General features: G+C 48.5%; 5 protein-coding genes across 5 annotated transcripts; 3 read left to right on the top strand and 2 right to left on the bottom strand.

Moving 5' to 3' along the window:
• Window positions 1-178: 178 nt before the first annotated feature.
• JR316_0001925 (uncharacterized protein) lies at window positions 179-1,979 on the top strand (the record flags this gene model as incomplete). The annotated part of the gene is made up of 2 exons (XM_047887723.1): window positions 179-953; window positions 1,018-1,979. The coding sequence occupies 2 exons, from the start codon at window positions 179-181 to the stop codon at window positions 1,977-1,979; spliced, it is 1,737 nt and encodes a 578-aa protein (XP_047752646.1).
• A 7,177-nt stretch (window positions 1,980-9,156) lies between these two features.
• On the top strand, window positions 9,157-11,091 carry JR316_0001924 (uncharacterized protein; the record flags this gene model as incomplete). Its single annotated transcript, XM_047887722.1, has 4 exons — window positions 9,157-9,212; window positions 9,267-9,303; window positions 9,360-10,135; window positions 10,194-11,091. The coding sequence occupies 4 exons, from the start codon at window positions 9,157-9,159 to the stop codon at window positions 11,089-11,091; spliced, it is 1,767 nt and encodes a 588-aa protein (XP_047752645.1).
• A 4,469-nt stretch (window positions 11,092-15,560) lies between these two features.
• JR316_0001923 (ribosomal protein S5) lies at window positions 15,561-16,447 on the bottom strand (the record flags this gene model as incomplete). Its single annotated transcript, XM_047887721.1, has 6 exons — window positions 15,561-15,602; window positions 15,665-15,766; window positions 15,824-15,964; window positions 16,022-16,127; window positions 16,178-16,315; window positions 16,371-16,447. The coding sequence occupies 6 exons, from the start codon at window positions 16,445-16,447 to the stop codon at window positions 15,561-15,563; spliced, it is 606 nt and encodes a 201-aa protein (XP_047752644.1).
• Window positions 16,448-16,667: 220 nt separating this feature from the next.
• Window positions 16,668-18,124, bottom strand: JR316_0001922 (uncharacterized protein; the record flags this gene model as incomplete). Its single annotated transcript, XM_047887720.1, has 4 exons — window positions 16,668-17,185; window positions 17,235-17,512; window positions 17,602-17,832; window positions 18,036-18,124. The coding sequence occupies 4 exons, from the start codon at window positions 18,122-18,124 to the stop codon at window positions 16,668-16,670; spliced, it is 1,116 nt and encodes a 371-aa protein (XP_047752643.1).
• Window positions 18,125-18,628: 504 nt separating this feature from the next.
• On the top strand, window positions 18,629-19,599 carry JR316_0001921 (uncharacterized protein; the record flags this gene model as incomplete). Its single annotated transcript, XM_047887719.1, has 4 exons — window positions 18,629-18,681; window positions 18,734-19,066; window positions 19,127-19,359; window positions 19,421-19,599. The coding sequence occupies 4 exons, from the start codon at window positions 18,629-18,631 to the stop codon at window positions 19,597-19,599; spliced, it is 798 nt and encodes a 265-aa protein (XP_047752642.1).
• Between the last annotated feature and the right edge of the window lie 624 nt (window positions 19,600-20,223).

Here is a 20,223-nt window from a genome sequence, read left to right as displayed (position 1 = left end):
CCTCGAGGCAGGAGAATACGCGAACGCGAAGTGAAGAAAAGAAAGAGGAGATTTTGTTACTAGATAGAGGGATTTGAAAATAGAACAACTAAAGTACCCGGTCGGTTAAACAAGTCGAGTAATAGCGGCAAGTCGATGATGGATTAGATTAAAAGTTGGCGGGGATCCATTGCGAGTTATGCTAACACTGTCCCTTGCGGCGACTGGTGGCCAACGGGCAGACAAAGAGTCGAGTGGAACATTTATTCCCACGGGTGAGGATGTACGAAAGGAGGTAGATGATTTCTGCCCCTTCCCAAAACGGGTAATGCGCCTGTCGAGCACTTGGCCTCGCTTTGACAGAGACTCCCTCTTTATTCACTCCCCTCAGCTGCCAGCCATCCAAGCTGCTCCCCAAGACTCCTCCTCCACACAATATCTCTTTCCTCGCCATATCTCAACAAGCCAATACCTCTCCACCACAACCACCACCCAGTGCAGCACTCCGGACACACACTACACACATCCACTGCACCTGAGAACCCAGAGTTCCCCAATGTACGACTACCCACACCCAGCCACCCCCGACATCGACACCTCTTGGAAGTCGCGATGGGCCTATTCTGTCTCCGATGCTCGCTCAGAGCCCATCCCAATCGAGCGGCCTGCTCGCCAGATCCCCCCACCATCGCTGCCCAGTCCGCCGCCTCAGTCAACTCCTCCCCCTCTCACAGAAATCGAACCTGGCGTCTGGATCAAGGATGGAAACACTCTATACGCCTCCAACTGGCCTCCCGTGCAGCAGTATCTTAACGAGGTGCGCGAGCAGCGCTACCTCGTTGATCCCCCCAGTGAGATCATCTTCGCCCTCGCCGCACTCGATGTCCTCAAGACTCCCAGCGACTCTGCCCACTGGATCTTTTTCTCTGATGCACGCCGCAGAGAGACTTTGCACAATGTAAACAAGATTGCATGTACGTCGCCTACTTTCTTCCGTACTCGCTCGTGTGCTGTGCTCATGTTCTGTCCTACTACTAGTACATCAACCCCGTCTTATTAAACCATCGTTTCCCTGGCTCGGAATCGCAGAGATGAAGCATACTCTTGTTCCAGCCCAACTTAAATTCGAGTACACATTCATCCGACGCCAGTGGTACCCCATAGAGGGCGTGGTGGTGGAAACGAAGAAGAGAGCCCTGCGAAGCAGTGGTGATGTCCCAGAAGTCCAGACACCCGAAGAATACTTTAATCTTCTCAAGCCAGAAGAAATCCCCCGAAAGAAATCTGCGAAAAGGAATGCGAATGCCAAAGCTAAACCGAAGACGACTGCCTCACCCGTCGCGGGTCCCTCTGCCCCATCTGCCCCAGTTGCAGGTCCATCCGCCATCCCTGCCCCAGTTGAGGAACAACCATCGCCGACTACCTCACTTACAGAGGAGGTTTTACCTGTGGCAGAACAGATAACAGATGCCTCCGCTTACGTTTCCCCGCCTAGATCGAGCACTCGGGCGCGCCGAAAGGTCACTCCTACATCGCGTTCGCCTCGCACATTGTCCATGCCCACAGAAAAGTCTTCCTCAGTCATCACCGCCAGCCCCGTGGAAGAATCTGCAACTCCGATTCCATCGCCCACACTGACCATGACATCTTCATCCTCAACTCACTCGCGATCAGCTTCGCAGTCGTCGATGAAGACACTTGTGGACAGCAAGCGCTCGGTCTCCGTGCTATCAAGCGACACAGTCGTGGAGACATCTTCGAGAAAACGCAAATCCGAAGATGATTTGGAAAAAGTGGTTGAAGAGGTTGAGCAAGAGCAGGAAGAGTGCGCGTCGACCGGGACGGAGCGAATGGTCACCCGGGGCCGGACATCGAAGAAAGTCCGCACAGTCGATATCGAGAAAGATTCTGCATCTGCCTCGCCGACCAACAGCCCGCCCCTCGAGCCAGCCGCCAAAATTCAACGGCGGAGAACAGGAGCAAAGAAATCCGGGACTTAAAAGTTTGCCTATTGTTCCTTTTTCTTTTTCTCTTGTTGTGTTATAGATTTCTGGCATTTTTCCATCTTCCATCTGTATCTTGCATACTCATACCCTCTTATTTTTCATCCTCTGTTCATGTCTATCACCCAGCCCTCCGGATTGACTATAATCCCATCTTGTACAAATGTAAATAAATCTCCGTTCTGTACCACCATCGCGTTTCTCTCTATCTATCCCTCGTATTCTTGAATACTTCTTTATCCGTCAAACTCTCCCTGTTGTAGTACTCTTAATATTCCTCGCAATGTATATATCCTGCTTCTGCTTCCAAACTTTTGGTGACGATGAAAAAAACGCGTCATGCTTTGTGTGTGGGCTCATTGTTGTGTGACCCTGAAGCGCGCGTCATTAGCACACGTGACTGTGACCGTACATCTCGTGATCGTGGAAGTAGATGTCACGGACCGGACTTGGTTGCACTGTCGAGCGACCGTCAGCAGTTTCGAGGTCTCGACGGTCAACTGATATTGTCACGTCTCGCTGTCCACTTGTCTCCTGATACACTACACCAGCCAACTGTCGATCTAGGATATAAAAATCAGTTTGTTTTTGTGATTGTCCTTGCAAATGTCCGTTCAGGAGTTCATCATTTTGCCAGCAATTCCCCGTTTTTGCGGGTGGTTGATGAGCTGGACGTTGATACGGTGCTGCGCTCGTGGTCCATGAATAACGGAGGGAGGGGATTTTTGCTACCGGTTTTGTGCGGCCGCGGCGCAGAGGGTTGATACTGGTCTCGACGCATTCGACACCGCGCCTCGAAGGTTCCCAGAGACTTTACTACCTTGCTACATGGACAACTCGCCAATTTTGTTTTTCTCAAGACTCGGTTGATCTGCATGCCGCCCTCCCGGTGCCGTAGGGGGCTTTTCCATCTCCCCACTTGCTTTGCAGCTTTTTTTCTTGCTTCACATGACGTTATGAAACTGTTGCATCAATTTATTCAATTATCCATGCCTCTGGACCTTCGAAGGTCGTGTGGGCAATTACAATCATGCCGCCACCCACCAATGCGGCCGCACTCCTTATCTAGGCGGTTCGTCGTATTTCCAGAAACTTTTCTTTTCCTTGTGTGCTAGGAGCGCGGCTTTCTCTCACCGGGTTGCTTCCCTTCCCTTCTCTTTCTCTTTCTATCTAACTCTCCTCGGGCTGGGAGCGGTCGCCACACACGGCGCGCCTGCATGCGCGCGCGGCTGTGTTGCGATTGTCCTTCGTGTGGTGGAGTGCGGCAGGGATGCGGGTATAGAGGGTCGTAGACGAAAAAACGCGCGTCATGGAATGGAAAGGAAGAAAGCACTCTGTTCTTCCCTCGGCCGGGGATATATGCTGCACCCAGCGCATTTGCGTCTGTGCAGGAGCACTGTAATCCGTTATCCGAAATTTCTATTCACTCACCTCTCTCACCGAGTGCCTGTGTCTTGGGTTCATTTATGTAGGTGTATGGACACAGTGACAGGAATGGGTGGTGTGATTTGTTTTTTTGGGGGCTTCTTCTGATCAGCGGTGTGGAGCTAGTGGCGAGTTTGGATGGCACGCGATACATGTTGCTCATGATCACCCTCACACTTCTTCTTCTCTTCCATCCTTTACCGTCTCCCCCACATCTGTCTACTGTTCAGGCCTTCAGGCTTTAATGTTCCCCGGTTTTGATGGGAGATGGGTCAGTTTATCCTTATTGCCCCCATTCCCGGAGACGCTTTCTGCCGATCGAGCCTGATCGAGCCTTGTATGGTCCTCTTTTAATCCAATTCTGTTCATGCGCGTTTCTGTTGGGTTAGGCCTCTTGCTCCACCTGCATTCAAGACCGAAGAGACGCCGGTGGTGTGATTGCGTTGTGTTTAAACCTCGGAAGGGACACTCTGTTTTGCCTCTTTGCCTTGCTTTTTCTTTTGCTTTTCACTCGATTCAGCTGGATAATTGGAAATGGACTAGTGTATAACCTGGCATATCGGACATCAGCTCTCCCTTTCTTAATTGGGTATCTGGGGTTAACGAAGGGTGGGCTGACTACGAACATCAGACGGAGACAGAGACTTCGGGTCTCAAGGATCATTCCCCCCTCTGGGTCTGGCGCATTCTGTGTCCTTTCTCGGTTTCGGCATGCAGAAGTCTATTTCTCACAGGAATGTAATGCAGACCCATGCGATGCTTACTACTTGATAACTACTCGTCGTTTTGGTATATCCCAGTTTGTCAGGCTTGCGGTTGACTGGTGGAGCCAGGAGCAGCGGGCGCGAGGTGCGAAAGGGCTAGTTTGCGAAATGATGGGATGACCTAACTGGCGATGCCGTTCCACGCCGCCGCCCAGACGCGGGCGGGCGGTAGCTATACGCATTCAACTGGATACATAGTGCCTATCTTTGTATCGCCTGCGTTGCCCATTCGCCTCAACTTATTGTTTTTTGCGTGGAACGGAGCGCGGGTGAATTCGATTCTGGTTTTGGGACTTTGAGTTTCTTGCGGTTCTATGGAAATAAATGAAAGGGTGCAACTTTTTTTTTTTCGTTTCCACCCGAAAGGCGCGCAGGCAGGTTCGGCCGGCTTTCTAATAATTTGGTGTTTGGTAACAGATTGCATTTTTATATGCCCTTTGGTATTGTATTGAAGTCATGGGCATGGTCACGTCGCAGTTTCCAAGCGCTCAAGTAGGGAATAATTTGGGAATAATGTGTAATGAAGAAAAACACGAAGAAGCGCGCGCCACTTGTAACATATTTTGTGTTGCTTCGGTTTTCTATATCGGATGGTTCCGCGAAGAAATTCAAAAGGCGGGGGTGGGGGTGGTTGTTCAGGGTTGTCCCTGCCGAGCAAAAGAACATCTAATTCAAAGGCCATGGGAATTGGGAAATCTGAAAAGCGGATGTGTTCTCAATTTCTGCGCCAAAGTAACGCCACTTATATCATTATGTGCGTGTTTTTAATCCATCTTCCTGTTCCTGTCATTGAGAAGATGTATACAAATATATTTTATTGTGCAGGGTCGACATCGAGTCTGTACTCTACCCCTCGAGCCTGGGAGATGCCGGTTAGTCAGGCTTGATATAGAACTTGTGGGTGTGTCAATTGTTTGATTTTTCAAAAAATTTGTTGGACGGGTGGAATGGCAGCTCAGACGCGTCGCATCGGCGGGTGAGGGGGCTGTTATCACCTTCCGAGGTGTTGCGAACAATAAGTCTCATCTGTGGATTTTCGTGTCTTTATAGATTTGAGCTCAGTTTTCCTTTCGGTCGACGGATGCCAGATGGATTGCTAGAGAGAGGATCCATCACGTTGCAGATGGTTACTCGACACTGGCAGCGGGTGATGCATGTTGTATATGTGTTGTTGAGATGACTCGGACTCTGAGGAGAGGTGGAGACTTTCTGACATGTTTGTTTGCCCTGAAAACATGACTACGTATTTTCATACGTATATTCACCTGTCCTGAAAGCCTGACCGACCCCCTGTCAGACAGAACAGCAAACTTTGACGTGACGGAAATACCGGGGAGATATATTTCAACGAGCAATTGACTTTTGACAAGGTAGAATTGGCGTTGAAGTCGGAAAAAAAGAATTTCTATTGGGTTGCAGATCGAAGTTATACCGGACCCGTTGTGGTTTAGCGTTTTACTTGCTTTTCGTTTTTCTGTAAACGATCCAAGGGACGCGATTTTTGGCGTCTTCGGATTTATTAGGCAGGTAAGTGATGCATTACAGGTGGCTGAGTGGATCAGTGTGTGTACTGATGATACCTTATTCTTATTAAATTCTAGAAGGGATTGGCGGGGGTAAGGCCTATGGATCCGTCACGAGAACGATCATGATCAACTTCGTAACCTCTAAATTCCACTAATCCTGAACAGCGAGAACCCTGAAGGGAAACTTTCATGCTTTGGTCTCCCCCTTCCCATTGTCCTGGGAGTTTGTATTTCTTTTTTGTACGGCGGTAACGGTGCTGCGCAGCCAGCCAGCGAGGTGAGTCGCCGCTTTTGCCCCGTAAATCGTCAACTTTTGATGACAGGAACCGGTCTATGGAACAGCGTCGGTGTTGGGGTTTTGGATATATGTAGTTGGCTGGATAGCAGCTGATGACGATGATGATCATGCTCTTGATGCTCGTACTCGTCGTACGCATGTACTCCCGCGGGTAACATGACACGGGACACCTCAGTTAATCAGAAGAGTTTCGCGGTGGCTTTTTGGCTGTTTTGGGTGTATGATACAGTTCATTAGGACGGGTACTATATGGTTATTATTGTAGCATGTACCAACGATTTGTTCGTGTTATTCGAGTCCCAGCAGCGTATTCCGTTCGTTACTGTGGAATTATCACTTGAGATTTTCTTTGAACCTCGTTATTTACGCTTCTGAGTCGATGTATATGCGTAGCTCGACGGAAATCAGGATCAGAATCAGAATCATTCATAATAATTCGCGTTGTTGCCACTTGGCCGATACGTAGATGCGCATCGTGCGTCACGACTCTCCTCGCCGCCGCCGTTTTGTCGTGGATCGTTCAAGGTGGCTTTTCATGCGGTTCCTTTTAGAGTCCTTTGGAGACTTTTAGAAATTTCGTTTGTGCTCGCATGTCGCGCCGTTTCTCCGCGTGTCGCGTGGGCTTTGCATGCAAAAAGCAATATTCAGTTCGCTGAGTCTTGACACTTCCAAGCAAAAAAAAGGTTAACGGAAGCTAAAAGGGAGTAAAAAGCGGGACTCCATCCCTTCAAGGGATGTGATATTAATATTGCCTCCGCGTTTGTCTTGGCCCTTTTGCAAATTGTCGTGTTTCTTGGTCCTCCTAGTGTTTTTCTCTTCGTTCCAACCTTTCAGATACAAAAGAAAAGTGCACTACAGCTAAAATGGCTGAAAAAGACATTGGTGAGGGGTGAATTAACCCATCATTTCTCCGAGCTTATTTTATACGTAAACAACAAGGAAGATGAGGCTGATCAGCCCCCCCAGCCGAGTCAGGGCAAAAGTGATCGCGACGCCCCTGATCCCTGATCTTATATTATTACTTATGTTCTTATTTTTATTTTTCTCGGGAGTTTTCCGGGGCCTCGGGGTCGTGTATGTAGTTAATGTCCTATCCTTGTTGGTTGATATAATTGATTGAAGCTCAGTGGGGGGTGCACTCGACGGAAATAAACTTGACATTCCTCGATGCAAAAGCTTGAAGAGGGGATTCCGATTGGCGTTTCCGAGTCTGGATGGGTCATGTTGTGTGTCTGTGTGTCTTTCCGATGTTTTATGGGTTGAGTCAGTGGGTATGAAGATTGGAGTGCGTATCGGTGTACAGTATTGAAACGAAGAGAAGAGTCGGGAGAAGGAAGACGGGGAATGATGCAGGGTTCCTTACGCTTGAACTTTGGTTCTGTTCTGTTCTGTTCTGGTTTGTTCTGGTCAATTCAATTTTGTGCTATGAATATCGCATTTATGATTTCATGTACTCTGGGAATTAATGGAGCGCGTTTTTTGCTTTTTTTTTCTTTCTTTCTTTTTCTATCCTCCCAGGGCTCAACTGGAGGAGATCAGGTGTTTTCGCGCAGAGTCCGCCTCCGATTTATGCCCGATGACTTGTCTGCGGTGTGTACCACGGGAATGCTCATCATTGGAACAAACTTGTATTATGGGCCCTAACCCTGGTACTTTATGGTCGTTTCTGAATCAAGGAGTGCTTTTGCGGCGGGAGAAGAACGTCGTAGATTGTGACAGACGGCAATGTGGACTCCGGAGGCTGGTTGGATGATAAGCTTGAGCTTAGAAGTGAGCTGAGCCCTTGGGAGGCAAAATTGGTTACCGGAGTTTTCACTTATCGAAAGAAACCCGTTTATTGTCCACTGTGCCGAGTACATGTTGGAGTGGATAAATGTGCATTGCATATGGTTTATGTACTGTAACGTATGGGTGTGGACGAGAACTCGAAACTCGGACGGGATTGATATCTTTGTATCATACTGTATAGCATTTACCATCCATCAATTCATGTCCCGGATGTACCGGGTCTACGTCGAATGCCAGTGTCAGACGGGTTGAGGAATTGACTTCCCACCCAAGCTAGGAAGTCGGGCAAAGATTGGCTGGGCTAGTTGTTGCATGTATCTTATCCGTTTTGACGGACGTGATGCTGCTGTCACTTTTGGTTTCCTGCTTCTTGCGGGGGGGCGTCATCCAGCGTGGTTGTTTTGGCTTTTTGGGGGATACATTTTGTGGAGTAGAGAGTGGAGGAGAGCAGAGGTGCAGTCAGCGATATATAATACGACGACAGGTGGTATGTGGACCTGAAAGGTAAAGGAATGCAGAGGTACTTGGTGAAGGATCAACTCCCGCTGTCGTGGAAGAAGAAATGGTCCGAGGTGCATACTTGACCTATTTGGGTGGCGTGGTATTTTTAATCCTCCGCGTAGGGAGGCCCAGTGTGCGCGCAAAAGCGATCGTCATAGAGAGGTGCTCATAGTCCCGAGTGGGGCAATCTGAGCAGGAAAATTACCGTAGGTTTTGGACTGGAAGAGACGGGACTGGCGTTCTTTCTGATGGTAGAAGAGAATAAGATCGTCATGTGGGCCTGGTTTGGACTGGGATCGTAAATACCCCGGACCTCTTGGGAAGGCAATACCGCGAGTTGTGCGGGCAAGACCGATTTGGGGCAGACATTCTAGCGGGACGACTAGCAAAGTAGTAGGAGGCACCAGTGGCCTATGCAAACTAGAATGACAGTGTTAGAATCTGTATGAAATTCGCATGCCTGGGAGACATGTGTCCTGCCTCTTACTTTTCTGTATTCCGCACTGGCACTCTATAATCTCCAGATCGGGATCCACGGATTCGGAACTTTAATCGCTTACCTCAGCCCTCCTCGTCGCAGAGACCACTGGCGGGCAGTCTGCAGCTGCAGCTGGGACTGGCTCTGGGGCGATTTGCGGCGACGAGCTCGCCTGGACTGGACTGACGGTGGTCGATGTTCAGCGTGGGCAGTGGGCAGCAGGAATGCATGTCGGACGGTGTTTGGCCGTGTTTGCGGGGGCACCGTTCGTATCTGGAGGGCCCTGTGACGCAGTGACAGATTGGTGACACAACCCACTTTCTGAATTCATTGTTGCGTTGGCTAGAGTCCCTCATCTTGTCCTCTTCCCACCACCATCCCCCCTCCTTCAGTCATGCCCGACGACTCCCACCCGTCTTCCTCCTCCTCGTCCGCACGACTCAGGAAACGGTGAGTATAACACAGATTCACCCTTCGACGCTGCTTACACCGCCCCCCTCCAAGGCGATGGACTCGCGACCAGCTGCACAAGGCTCTTCAGGTTCGTTTGCATCCAGTTACCTTTCATTCATCCTCCATCCTCATTCTTTACATTAGATGATCGGCGACCTGGGCACCCCTTTGCCCTCCACCCTACCGCCCTCGCCCCCACCTTCCCGTGCCGCCTCACCGGTAGTCGGCTTCAAGCGGAAAATAGACTCTTCTACCGATTCTGACCCCGTCAAACGGCCCAGAACAAATCCTCTCCCATCGAGAACATCTACACAGCGTCATCCACCCTCCACCTCTCCAACCGAATCCGCCAATATCTCCCTTTATCAGTCCTCTTCCCAGACCCAGCAGCCCCAACCACCCTCAATATCCCACCGTCAGTCCAATTTCGGTCCTCTGTCCGCATCCGCGCGCTCAGAGCCCGAGGACGGCGAGGTCAGGGAGGAAGAGCCCATCGTCATTCCCGTCCCTCGCGGATCGACAATAGACGTTCCCATCCGCCGGCCCAAGAAAGGCAGGCCCTCCTTCAGGCATTTCGACGATTTGTACGACAAATACCACCAGGCAGGTCGTATACTAAAGTACTCCGGAGACGCTCGTTTCTGGTCAACATACCCTCCAGGGCACAAGGAGCATCGTCCTCTTCTAGATCCTCCTCATCCTAGCTCGCCCTATCACAAGCATGGCGGCCTGATCGCCCGATTGGAACTCCTTGACGCACTTGTCTGCTTCACTTATTCAATATGGAATAAAGATTACGGCAGGCGCACTTGCATCGTGCAGACTTGGAGCACCATTGAACCTTTTGTGTCATGGTGCAAACAAAAGTGGCAGATTGAAGAAGGTACTAGTGACGCAGAGAGAGCATTCCTCGGTTTGGTGTAAGTTTTCCCTCTTTCGAACCTTGGTTTGTTCTTCCTTCCTAAGCCGTATTTCCAGATACATGATCGAGGCCTTTATTCGGGGCCGAAACATGTATCATAGCGTGCACAACTCTTTGGATGCCGATATGGATAAGGTTCTGGAGGGTGCTGAAAAGAAGATCGCATCCGCTGCTGCCGCGGCTGTGGAAGCCGATCCTGTATTCGCAGCAAGCTTGGGCCTTCTAAATGGAAAGGCTCCACCTATGCTGCCCTCTCCCAGCAGTTCAAACTCGACGCCTGCTAATCGAGATGAGGGCACACCTTCAAACAATACTGCCAATGCTGCCACTCGGGCAACACAGGCTGCGAACCACGCCGCGTCGCGCGAGTCTCAGTATACTGGCTCTGTGCCCTTCAAGCTCTTGCCACAATATATCCGGGAAAGTACCACCCCGATCCCACCGCATGTCATGACTGCCATGTCGAACGTTGGGGAGCCCATCAATTCTACCCTAGTCCAGAGCCTCAAGGATCTGACAACAAACTATAACCACACTGTTTGGTGCACTCAGGCGTCCCAGCAGACTTTGAATCTCCCAATTCTCAGGCGGTGTTTCCCCCAGACTTGGGCACGTATGATGTATTCCACCTTGTCTCCCACGGAGGAACATGAGCCGGACTTTGAAGATGAAGAGGGCGAGTTGTATTGGCCGGATCAGTGTGTTAATGGAGAGGGCATTGGATGGGTTTGTCTCATGGGCAAGGCAATGATCACGGAATTTGGCAAGGCTTATGGTTACAAGGGTCTCGAAGGAGCGGTTCCCAAGCCGAAACCTGGGGATGCCGCCGTTAATCCACCACCGCCTTCGTATACTCAAGCTACCCACTCGCAACGACAAGGTCCTCCTCCAACCTATACCTCGCAAGCACCATCACAACGGAGCGTCGGCAACCCTTCAGGAGCACCACGATGACTTGTCATTACCGCTTCTCTCGGTTCTTCCTAGACCTTGGATTTATAATCTATTCGGCTATTCCATGGCTTGCATATATCCTTGTTAACTGTCCCCCCATCCCGGTGTATGGTAGGACTAGTCAGCATTTCCATCTTTCCTCTTCCTCAACTCGTTTCGGAATGGTAGGAAACCCTTTGGAAATGCCAAATAAAAACCCCCCTCTGCTCTTTCCCCGCTTGCTTGCAAGCGATTCGAAAACTCAGATCGGCGAATCGCGATGCTGTGTCGTCGTGTTTCGGAATGAATCTCTCTGCAACGGCACCGGCCGACGCCATTGCCAGGTTGTTCACTCTTCCAACGACGTTTTAGCCTCCGAAATCATCGCAAACGATGCCGAGCCCTATTTTCGTTTTTTATTCTCTCCTGCTCTCTCATGTCCTCCTGTACTTCTTAGATGCCAACACGAAAATCGTCACGAAAAGCTATTCTCCCCCTATCCACACGAATATTCTAGATCGACGACGACGACGACACCTCTTCAATCAGTGGATCTGTTTATCATCATCAGTCACCTTTATTTCCCTGGATCCCAAACACTTATGAATACCGGTCTCGATTTGTCGTCGGTCGATCTCTCTACCCATTCATCCTACGTGCTTTCTTATTCCTCATCAGTGTTTTCTTCATCGTATTTATCTGGTGCTTTCTTTTCTCATTTTCGTTAACCCGGGAAATCTTGGAATCCAATCCTCCCGAGCGTGTGTATGTGTGCTCTCTCTCAAAATGGAAATTGTCTTGGCAACACTGTTACCGCAGTATTGCGACGAGAGGGCCTTTTAGATCTGTCCTCACCTTGACTTCCTTCAATCATTCATCACGTAGTGTGCATGCAACACACGGGAGCCTCCTTCGCCGCTGTTTGGTTCAGAGCAAGCGATTACGACTTATCGCCATCGGCTTTCAATTTCCGTTGTTCCCTATGTACCTATTTTCGGAACGTCACGGCAAAATGCGTGCGCATTCCATCTGCAACCTTGGGAGATTATTCTGTACAGTGGCTCCTGGCCCCCCGAGGTCGTTCCAGATTCTAGGCCATTTCCCGGGTTTCTTCTTCTTTTTCCCGTGTTTCTTGTTTCCCCGCTCTTCCCCTGGCACCCTTTTTGGACGATATATCCACTCCTCGCCTTGCCTGATCTCACCTGATACCTGCTGTCATTGGCTCCTCCACCTCGTCATTCTCCTGCTCCCCCTTGTCGCTACTCCCCGCATATCTCACACAAACACGGACAACTCACACCACAATACTTTAATTATTCCTTGTTCATTTGGCTTACCACCCAAAACGCGGATCGTGGAGGACTTTTTCTCTGTTCACTGATCATATCCACCGTGCTTCTTCTCTACTTCATACATTATTTCCTTCTGTTCTTTTTTTAAACGTCCCCCACCCCTCGGCTTCCGCAAAGTCTTTCTTCGTTTCTGCTTTTCTTTCACGTATCTGTTTTCACTTCTTTTGCATATTCATTTCTATCGTGTACCATATATCTTTTTGGATAACTCGTCTCTATTCTATCTCTCTCATCCTCTCCACGCCACACACACACACACACCGCCTACCTTCATCGTCATCATCCATTCATCATTCATCATCACATCACATCACACAACATTCAATCCAAGTTTCTTCAAGTTATTTTTTCTCCTCCTCACTTATATTTCAATCTGCATATCACCTATTCCCCTCCATCCCGCTCTTCATCTTCTATACCTGGCTGCATCTCTATTTTCTCTTTTTTCTTTCTTCATATTCCCTACTTTTATATTTTTTGTTACAATCCCATCCCAATTCTCTTTTTCTCTCTCTATCTCTCTCTCGCCTATTCACGCTGCTGTTGTTGTAATCCACTGTGCTTGTGTCTCTAATGAAAAGAAAGAAAGGACCCTGAAGTCCAATCCTGGAAAGAATCAACTACGAAACTGTGTGACGAAAAAAAAGTGCATCTGACTCAAATTGCAACCAAAATTAACAAAAAGGAAACGTTGAACAGACGTCATGTCATGGCGTTGCGTTGGTAAAATCTTTGAGCGTTGACTAACAACTGTTATGGTACCGCCTCGATTTTTACCATTGTTTTGTTTCTCGGTTATACTTATGACTAACGTTGTTTCGTGGGCACTGACTTAGTAAGATACGATATTTACCGACCAGTAGACAGATAGAAAGTCGACTTGTCATGTTTGCATGTGGTGCACTTGCATAGGAACGAGAGCGGACAAAGCGTAATAGGTATTCATAATATATTTCTCATTGTGCGTATGACTCAGTTTTTTCTCGGTTGGGATTTGACAGTTTTTGAAAGTTTGACCTAATGGCTGTGACCAACTAAGCCGTTCGATTTTCTACACCATTGGAGCTGAAGATGAAGCGCGAGGCCTTGAGGGCCCGAAGTAGTATCAAGTAGGTGCACGATCGATGATGTCGTGTACTGATAAACCCTACCCAGCATGGCTGGGCAATGGCTGGCTAAGTAGCTGCGGCAGAAAGGAAAATCATACAGTCGCAATTTAACCTGTTCGAGGGCGACTTTCTGATGCGGCAAGGCGGTATCCCAGATAAAGTACAGTAATTCGGATTACTTATCGTCAGCGCGTGGGCGAAACGGAGTGTCTGCCGCCGTGGTACGGTACGGTAGTACCATTTTGACGACAGCAATCACGAATCGAGACTCATGACCGTAGTACCGTACCGTCTGTTGGTTTGTTTGCAGGAACGACAACGGTCACATAGATGGGGCGGTGCATGGCTGGCGCACAGAGCGGCGTGCCCGAAAAATTGAGTCTGTTGTGTGACCCCGCCCGGTCAGCGTCTAAGTGGCCGTGAAAGGCCCCGGTGCAATCACTGAAACGTGCTTCATTCCTCACCTCACGCCCGTGCTTCATTCCGTTGCAAGTCTTTATCGCTATATGTGCATACCGCTCATCTTAGAATAGACGCGTAACCGTATAAGGCACGACGGTACGAATGAATCATGCCGGTACGATGCTCCCGCCCGCCCGACTTTTGAAATTAATTATGTACGGTTCTGTACGGTTCTTTCAATTGTACAATTTCAATTGAATTCAGCAATTTCAATAGCGAATCCTCATATAGACCTGCACATTTGTTCCTGGGCATGTACGTAAGTTTGACTGGCGAAAGCCATCCAGGTACAGTGTGTTGTGTGTGTGGACAATATTGAATATAATGTGGTGGGGGGCTTTCGCGTGAGATACATATCACATATCCATATGCGGCGCTTTGGATTCATTTCGTTGACGAAATATACGAGTCATCGATTCCTGTCAGAGGCGTTCAATTTCTCTTAAACTAACCTAACCATACGGCCACCACATTATCCCTTCCTCAACCGAGTCAAGTCACGAAAAAGACCTAACCCCACTACACACGTTCATGGTAAGGCGCGAACTACGTATTGGCATAGCATGTGAACGTTTGAACCGTGAGCCAATATTTGCCCTTCGTACAGAAGTCGGACTCGTTGATCCGAGGAAAGATTGTCCCTAAGGTTGCTTGTACCGTCTGATCAGGTGGAGAATCACCAATCATGAGTATATGTACAACTTTGGGATTGGCGCTGACATAGACAACTGGATGGCTCCCTCTCTGAACCAAGTCTAGACGATTAGTCTAAGTTATGTGCTAGTGAACGAAGAGCGCCTCTAAGCCATATGTGTGTATCAGAGGCGCCACAGGCCCTAGCCATCATCATTATACGCATCTGCAGCGCGAGCATCATGGCAGGATAGAATGAAGGGTGATAAAAACTAGTCAGATCTACGGCCTGGACCCCATTTTCAGAGTTTTAGCTTGTTCGATTGCTCTGTTAAGGCTGTGGAGCTGGAATGACCAGGAACTATCGAGAAAAGAGAATGCGCTTTTTGTAGAGCCGAGTGATGGAAGAAGATCCTTACACCCACAGAAACGTATGACGCTCTGATTCGCATGGGGGTTTCGCAAGTAAAAATGCCGGAGAGCCGTCAAAGATTGAGTAACAGCTGGTGGCTGGTCTAAACAAAGCAATGCTCCCCCATACGCTAAACAGGCGGGAGGCATAAAGGAGCCAATATACAGCAGATACTCTAGAAGTTTCCAAATGAAGAAAGACCCCTTTATGATGCTTTACGAGGACCTTCTAATTCCTCTTCAACCACTTGTGTCTTGCAGCGAGGATTGTTTATATTTTGATGCGAGGAAATGGGCATATCGGTTTAGCATAGGTACTTACAGACAAGAGAGCATAGAGCGTTAAATGCAGGAGGGCGTCATGTTGGGATGTGAAAACAAAGGTAAAAAAAGAAAACTTCTCTCTCGCATGCAAAAAAGAACAGTAGGTCGTTGTCTCCATGACATGTACACTGCAGTCTCCCTTTTGTAGTCTTGTCCTACAGAACCAGCCAAAGACCGACAATAAAATCGATGAAATAAATCAACGATTGGACTTGGCGACACGCTCGAGCTCGTCCTTTTTCTATTGGTTGCAAAAAACATGAAGTCACAAACTATGAAAGATAGTAAAAAATTGGAACGAACCTTGATGGCGTAGGAGTTTGATGATCCCTTAGCGGCGTTGATGAGCTCATCAGCAAGGCACTCAGCAATCGACTTCACGTTGCGGAAAGCAGATTCACGGGTCTATTTTGAACAGCTTAGCACCAAGGCAGACAAAAAATTATCAGCACATATGCTTACACCAGTGGTGAGGAGAGAGATAGATTGGTTGACGCGGCGCAGAGGGGAGACATCAACAGCCTGGCGACGGACGGTACCCTGGGAGCCGATACGGGTAGAGTCTTCACGGGGGCCGGTGTTAACAATGGCATCGACGAGAACCTGTAATCACGCAAAGTTCAGAAAGTGCAAGCGTATCATCGCGGAATGTAGACAGACTTGAATGGGGTTCTGGTCGGTGAGGAGGTGGATGATCTCGAAGGCGTGGGCAACAATGCGGACAGCAAGGAGCTTCTTGCCGTTGTTGCGACCCTTCATCATCAAGCTGAACGAATATAAGATCCTGGCTTGCGAATTTGACATCACAGAGCGCACCTGTCGACGAGACGCTCAACAATGGGCATCTGGGCCTTCTTGAACTGTTTCTTGGCGTAGCGGCCAGCGGTATGGGGGAGGTAGACGGCATGGCGGACCTGGATGTAATCGGTGAGGGAAATGTCCTTCACTTCAACACTATTCACCTAGTCAGCTTTCCGGCATTCCATGGAACAAATTCTGCCATGCTCACTCCTGGGTGTCCCACTTTCCGAAAAGCTTAACCTCACTGCCGAGCTTCGAGATATCCTTGGGGAGAGTGGTGGCCATTTTTTTCTTGAGGTGACGGCGGGGCCTACTGTCAAAATCGTTAGAGGTGGTTCGACGACGAGCTCAGGCAATCTCACCTCGCGAGCTACTGTTTGTACTTGTTGTGTACACACAAAATCAAGGTTTGAGGCTCCGGCGTTTGCCGGAGTAACTGTATAGTCGCTCAATTTAGCAGGAGGCACTCCTTTCTGGGAATTTGATTTAGCGATGTGTTCCCTAATCATGCTCTGTCTACGTGCCCCGAGGCTAGTTCCAATACATGCGCCTCCCTCTCTCGCGGATATATTCTTTCCAAATCCTCCAATTGGCGTTGATACTTGCGACGCATATCCCTCTCATAGAAGACATCGTCCTCCAGTTTGCGCTTCAACGACCGCAAATTGGACAGCTGTTTCTGTTGATTTGTATTCCGATCTCTGAGGCATTGAATTTCGCGCTCCATGATATTGATCTGTCCTCGAAACTTTGGATTTTTATATTCTCCACCGCATGTACACATTCGGTTATCTGCGGCGCTTCTCGCCGCTCCCAATTCTTGTCGGTTTTCTTTTTGTCCAGATGAGACATCACGAGATCTTGACTTCCCAAAAACCTTTTGCAACCATGTCTGGGCCGCTGCGTACTGCACAGATGCATCTGTGTTAGCCGCTTTGTTTACCCTGGCTATATCGAGTTCGCATCCGGACAATAGAAGATATGCGGGTCGAAGGAATTCAGAGTCAATTGTACCTGAGAACTCTGCGTGTTGTCAGTATTTGTCACAATATTTCTAGTATCGTGTATGTACCTTCAAGCATCGAGAGCAATACTGCTTTCGCGCTTTGAGGATGTCCCATACGGCGATAGAAGGCTCCAGCTATCATATAGTTTCCTCGTTCACTTTTAGTTGCTCTGAGAAGTTCGATGACAACCTGTGGGTTTGAAGGCTCAGAGTTCAAGTCGTAGGCAATAATCTCGCCGCATAGACTCAAATAAATCCGCGAGTCACAAGTCAAAGGAGTCGCAACTGTTGGTCCATTTGGAAGTAGAGAAATTCCTGGTCCTGAACGTGAACCTCTGGCCAGACTAGTATCCAGTGAATGATGACGCAGAGGGATTCCTATGGTTGCGGTGTCTTGGACAGACAATGCGACATTGTCAGGGAATGTGCGCACCCTTCTTCCATATGAAGGGAGATCATTTTGCGCATCACAAGAGCTAGAATGCGCATATATTCGGTCATTTTGACTTTTAGGGGATTCCAATTCCCTGCAAAAAGATCCTGACGGCGTGATATATGAAGAGGGATTGAACGTTCCAGTAGGGTCAGCGCCAATCTTTGCTGCAATTCCATGTTCAGGATGCTCCTCGGTCGTTCTAGAGCTTCGATCCAAATGCACATCTGCCTTACATTGGTCGATCAACATAGAACAAGAATTCACCAGTAAGACAGAGACATCCTCGAAGTTGCGCTTGTGGGAAAAGGCGTGTTCTGCTGCAGACACTGATTCGAAAACCAGAAAGTAATGACGGCGATTTTTTCTGCATGGGTATTGCTTTGGTCTACAATTCTATCAGTATGCACCCAAGACCGAGAACCATGACACACTCTTCTACAAGGCCAGTGAATATATCCTTGAGAGAGCGTTGGGACCGTGAATGATCTTCGACTTTGAGAATAGTCCTGAAGTCCACCATGATCAGTGATGGATAGTTACGTGAAAGGCGTCTCTTTAAAATGACAGATTGTGTAGGACCAGACTTCTAATGCTGTCCTATTTTTAGGGTCAGAGTCGAAAGTAGGTTAATCTTACGGTAGTTCAAGTAATATACATTGGCGCCGGAAGTTGTTGTATTTCTACATATTCTCTGCGGATCTCTGGTCATCCGCAGTACTTATAAGAGTACTTGAAGTGTTTGAGGTGTACTGTCCGGTCTTTTCGGCGTAATGATGGCAATCAAAGTATCGCAACTGGTATTACCAAAGCTACTTTTGACAAGAGGGCGCCCACAACACTGCACTGCGACGGCATGTATTGTTATGCGGGGTTTCTTGGCTGATGCTGGCCAAGGGACTCGGAATAACAAAGGTGGACCGATATAAGCGGCAAGGTGATGCCGCTTCACGTGTCTCTGAATGTAGTAAAACGGTTGCAAAGGACAACAGGACGCTCCATATTCTTTCTTTCTCTCCCCACCATCATGATTCGCTCAATTGCTTTCGCTGCTCTCGTTTCCTACGTTTCTGCCCAGTCGTATGTCCGTTCCAAACTTAGCCTGTTCAGTTTGCTCATACATCATTCTCAGGATCCCTTCCATTTCGTCCGGATGCCAATCTGCCATTACTGGCGTGGCCGCTAACCCAGATGCAGCTGCCTGCTTGAGCCCAGGATCACTCGTAGCCCTGGCGGCTACTTCCTCGTCGAGCTCCATTATCGACCCAATCAACCAGTGGCTTACCAGCCTTTGCGCCGCCCCCGCTTGCTCTTCTGCCACAATTTCAGCAGTTGTCCAAAATGTCACCACGGGATGTGCCTCTGACCTAGCCCCCCTTGGTTTTTCTGCAAGTCTCACTCCCAGCATCACTGGCATTATTCAACAATATTATCCCACAGTTAGGAAGGTCGTCTGTCTTAAAGAGTGCGTTTCTCACAAAACGGTCGTTTGTCGCCGGTTTTGACTTTATATTTATCATTGCAGTGGAAATACGAACTGCATAACTCAAACACTCACTAACGTTGAAAAAGCCTCTGGCTCTCCCATTACCCTTGAAAATATCACCACTATTGCTGCTACTGCTAACCTGACCGACCCCGCCATTACTTGCACAAACTGCATCAAGGCTGCATACAACGTCATCAAGACCGACCTTCCTTCCCTCGTGTCTGACGCTGATGCTGACCTTAACCAGCAGTGTGGGGCTTCTTTCACAGGTAAATTACTTGCTTCTCTTAATTTTGTAACGTCATCATTGACGCTGATTCTTTTAATAAGACGGTCAAACCCCTGCTGGCATTCTCCAATCCGCAAACTCTGCTACTGCTACTCCCGGTAGCCAAAACAGCAACAACAACAGTGGTGCTCTTGGCTTTGCCTCTTCCCGTGGTGCCCTTGCTGGACTCGGCGCTTCTGCTGCCATCATTATTTCAAGCTTTTTCGCCATCTTGGCTTAAAAGCCTTATGTTAGCCTCGTAATGATTTTGCTTTGTAGCTTTACGGTTGAATATCTTACTGACATATCATGTACGAGGATGGACCTATATATATCTAATCTACGGGACTTTTTCTTGTCTTGGAAATACCAATTTGATATAACTTGGAACTCACGGCGGGCGCTTGCAGTTAGGTGTATACTATGTTAAAGAATGAAATTTCGTATCTTATACAGCTATTTTTGCATTGCTATGACTCAATTCATAAGCCTCGCCTTTCCCGTTTCCCGTACTCCTTGCTATATTTAAAGCGATACTACAATGCATCTCAGTCAACTACCGTCAATGATTATTGATACGTCAAAGTGCATATATTTAAGCACCTCGATGATATCACATAACTACTGCATTGCATGGATATTGAGAAGAAAGTTACCGAATGAAGGCTGAGAACCTTCCGTCATATATTTGTAGGCGCAGACGAGATTGTTGGGCCTCGAGGGGGCGTTAAAGGGAGGTCCAGTCATTGTGTTTTCCAAAAAAAAAACTCTTACACCAAGGGCTTATAATCCCTTTGTCAACCCGTCATTATTTGCATAGGCGAGAAGTTTAGACGGGAAACGGTTACTACACCCCGACTCGACA

The sequence above is a fragment of the Psilocybe cubensis genome, chromosome 2, assembly GCF_017499595.1.
Source record: "Psilocybe cubensis strain MGC-MH-2018 chromosome 2, whole genome shotgun sequence".
Taxonomy (NCBI): domain Eukaryota; kingdom Fungi; phylum Basidiomycota; class Agaricomycetes; order Agaricales; family Agrocybaceae; genus Psilocybe; species Psilocybe cubensis.
The sequence above is the reverse complement of the archived record's forward strand: the minus strand, read 5'-3'. Positions and strand labels throughout refer to the sequence as shown.